Genomic DNA, 3,797 nt, shown 5'->3' on the forward strand with positions numbered 1-3,797 from the left:
GAGTTTCCCCTTGTCTCAGGGGCTGACCCACCATGGTGCTTGCCCAAGCCCTCAGCCACAGGTTGCTTCTCATGTCTCCTTCCTTGGACAAAGGCAGCTGAGGTCATGCTAGAGGTGAGAGCAGGGTTTGAAGTAGGTGGAGATTTAGCAGGCTCAGCATAGCCCTTCAGCGGGAAAGGGTTTGGGGAGAAGAGGGACAGGAATTGCTCACTCTCACTACAACCTTCCTGGAAGCAGGGCTCCAACAGGCAGGGGAAGGACAGAAAGCCACCTCCTCACAAAGACCTCCCCTTACCCAACCCCAAACTTTATTCCACAAAGCCCTAGGTTTTATTTTTTTATTTTTTGTTTTTGTATTAAAAAATATTAAGAGACACAATATCAAAAACACAAATGTCATAGGTAGAGGGTACAGCTGAGAACGCCTGGGTCCCACCTGAGGGTCAGCACCAAGGACCCCATGGTCCACCAACCTCCCCCACCCTGGAGCAGCTAGAGGTTTGAACCACTGGCTCCTGCTTGAGCCTCGGGCCCTCCTTCTCCCATCGGGGGAAGAGGTAGGAGAGGACTGCCTCCCCCAATAAATAAATGCAGCCCCAACCCTTGGTTCCCAAGACTAGGGCTCAGCTGGGACTTGGAGAGGCCACGTCAGCAGCCTGTCAGCAACCCTGTCCAGGAAAGAAAGGACTCAACAGGGGTGGGAGCTGAGGCTTCTCTGGAGAGTTCTACCCTTTGTTCCCTAGAGGCCAGAGGCAGCCCCTGGATCCTGGGCTGATGGTGATGGGGGTCCAGCCCCCTACAGCGGGAGAAGCTGGGACAGTTTGCTATTGGTTGGTCCAGCCACATCTGAGTTCTGAGAGTTGGATGTGGAAGAAGCTTCTCATGCACTCCTGGAGGTGGCCCCCAAATGCAGTTTAGCTGGTGCCATTTTCTGTGGCAGGTAAGGCTGGACTGGACAAGCTCCCACCTTGTTCCTCTTCCTCCATGGCCACGTCCTGAGAGCTTGAGACCCCAGCCCCAGCTTGGGCCTGGGCCTCATCTCTGCCCTCATCCTCACAACTGCCACCGCCACCTTCGCCTCCACCCTCTTCCATGGGCTCCAGCCCCAATCCATCCAGTCCTGAGAAGAGTGGGTCTTCAGGGTGGCCAAGGCCTTGGGTGCTACTACCGCAGTCCACACAGGCCTTGGAGGGAGAGAGGGGGTGAGTGAGTCAGGCAAGGTTCTCCCACTGATGATCCACTACCCCAGCTCCCTGAGTACTTCCCAAAATGTACTCCGAGGAAACACTAGTCCACATAGATGCATGTGGGCCAAGATTGGAAAATCCAATGTACCTTGTATCCAGACCCCACTATGGGACAGTCACAATATTCAGTAGCATAGAATTGGCCCAGAAAAGGTCTACAAAAATGCATGTGGTTTAATACTATATAACCCAGCAGCAAACTCAGTAAAGTTAAGATCCTTTAGAATAATCCAACGACAATAAAGGGAATCAGCCCTTAGCCTCTATCCTCTTGACCTGAGTTCAATTCTTTCTTCTCCCTCCTGGCCCAGATTTCTCCTCTCACCATCACATCAAGGACCCGAGGCAGCTGGCCCTTCCGGACCCAGGAGTGCACGGCACCCAGCTCTCTCCGCTGGTCCTCCGAAAACCGAGGCTGCTGCTTTTGCATGGCCCGGAGCCGCTCCCGGTCCTGCTTCAGCACAGAGGCCATGTCCCTGCCCAGGGAAGGGATTCAGAAGATAAAAACTGGGAGGTGGAACCAGGGCCCATGAGGCTGGCATTCTTCCTCTACCACAACTCCCCACCCACTGCCTCATGCTCCTCCCCTGAGGAGTTCAGGGCTTCTAAGACCAGGAAAGCTGCCCTCAGCCTGGGAGAAACTAATGAGAGGGCTCCAACAGGCTGGGGATAGGACAGACAGCCACAGAGGAGAGCCAGCCCCAGAAAAGAAAACCCCAAGTTAGCTGGGGAGTGAGGGTGGGCCAGCCTCCCCACCTCTCTGAAAGGATGGCAAGGAGGCCTCAAACTGCTCACCTGGAGGGCACCTGGTAGGTCATCATGACACGCTGGTCAGCATTGGCCATGAGCAGCCAGATGGGATCCTGGAGCACGTACTTAATGACCTGGTCCCCAGGCTCAGCCTTGGCCTGGGCAGCCCCAGCCTCAGCTTCAGAAGAGTCGATGCTGCCGAAGTACTTGCTTGTGTGGCTACTCTGACTGCTTCCTATAAAGCGGTGCCAACCAACGAAGTCAGGCCAGCTGGCACTCCCACCTCCCTCAAGGCCACATGTCCAGCCCACTGGCCTTCGGAACCTAAGCAGAGCATGGCCCAGGCTGCTCACCAATGTGGGGCCTGGACTCTTAACTCCCCCGTCACTGTTCTACCTAGGAGGTATTGGTGGGGGGCACTCACGTGTGATGCTGGCTGAGGTGCTGCCCCCCTCATGGGAGCCTGAACCAGACCCAGAGCCCAAGGAGCCTGAGGCAGCAGAGCCTGTGCCCGAGCGAGAGTCTTCTTGCAGCAACAATTCCAGGAGGTCACTGGAGCCCGAAAGTGCATCCTGATTGGAGGACTCAGTTACCTCCACCTGGTGGGGGGACCGGGAAAAATTAAGGGATCAACACCTGGGTTTCCCTTCAACTGCTTCCACTGGTTGGGGAGCACACCCAACCCAAGTGGTCTTTGATCCTACTCCACGACACTGGGACCAGAATGAGAGAGCAGAGAGCTGGCGAAGAGTAGGGACATGACGCTGAACCATTTCCAAGTGGCAGATGCACTCTCAGAAGTTATTGGGATGTCCACACCACCTGTCAGACAGACAGGACTGTCCCCCTTCACAGACAGGCAGCTGGTTTCTGCCTTATTCAGAAATTCAGCTGGGGTCTCCCACCCCCCACACCACCTTCTGGAGATAAGGTGCAGGCAGAGGGCAGGAAGCAGCGCAAGGTAGAGGAAAAGCACGGGGAGAAGGGCTGTGTGGGGCTGTAAGAGGATGCGGGGGAACCTGTTCTCACCAGTCTGGCCTCTGGCTCAGCAGTCTCCTCACTGGGAGGCAGGGGTCCAGCATTGCTCCCAGGGCCCCCTGCAGCAGCACCCCCCTCAACACGGAGGGACTCCTCAAGCTGCAGCAGATTTAGCTGGAGTGGGGAGCTGCACCTCGAGTTGAATAGTGGAGAGTCTGGGCGGTGGGGAGGGCTGGGGACTGGGGGGGGCAAGGATGGAGAAGGGGAGTGGGACACAGGGGTAGGAGGACCCTCGGCAGGAGTCTGAGGTACCCCATAGGGATAGCTGGATGGGGTAGGAAACAGATAGTTAGGTAGCACCAAGGCTACAACTGGGGTTACCAGGGGGGCAGGAAAAGCTGCAGGGGACACAGATGTGGGGGCTGAAGAAAGAGGCTGGGGACCATCTCGGGGGGAGAATACTGGGAGGGGGTAGGGCTGTACCACAGCTGGGAAGGGAGTAGCGGCTGGTGGTGGGGGCCAGGGAGCAGAAGGTGGAACAGGTGAGAGGTGGGAGACATAGCAGGGGGCTTCCACCCGAGGGGTCTGGTGGTGACGTGAGCGCTTGGCTTTAGACCTGCAGTGGTATCGGCGGCTGGGGGGTGTGCGGCCATGGTGGCAGCCTGTGGGGAGAGACCAGGGTTAGGGAGGGCTTCAACCTGGGTTTAGCGCCCCTGCCACACTTACTGCCCTGCCATTCTAACAAGGGAGAAGGCAGGCGAAGGCCCTAGAGAGTTTAGCTTTTCAGCCTGCACAGAACAGAGGGGACTCTGGGGAGGTGGG

General features: G+C 57.0%; 1 protein-coding gene across 1 annotated transcript; it reads right to left on the reverse strand.

The window, feature by feature from the left end:
* Positions 1-324: 324 nt before the first annotated feature.
* PER1 (period circadian regulator 1) lies at positions 325-3,650 on the reverse strand (the record flags this gene model as incomplete). Its single annotated transcript, XM_080677385.1, has 5 exons — positions 325-1,184; positions 1,573-1,723; positions 2,043-2,232; positions 2,422-2,596; positions 3,027-3,650. Coding segments are annotated over 5 exons (1,410 nt in total), but the record flags the coding sequence as incomplete, so codon positions are not given.
* Between the last annotated feature and the right edge of the window lie 147 nt (positions 3,651-3,797).

The sequence above is a fragment of the Plecotus auritus genome (assembly GCF_963455305.1).
Source record: "Plecotus auritus genome assembly, chromosome: 7".
Taxonomy (NCBI): domain Eukaryota; kingdom Metazoa; phylum Chordata; class Mammalia; order Chiroptera; family Vespertilionidae; genus Plecotus; species Plecotus auritus.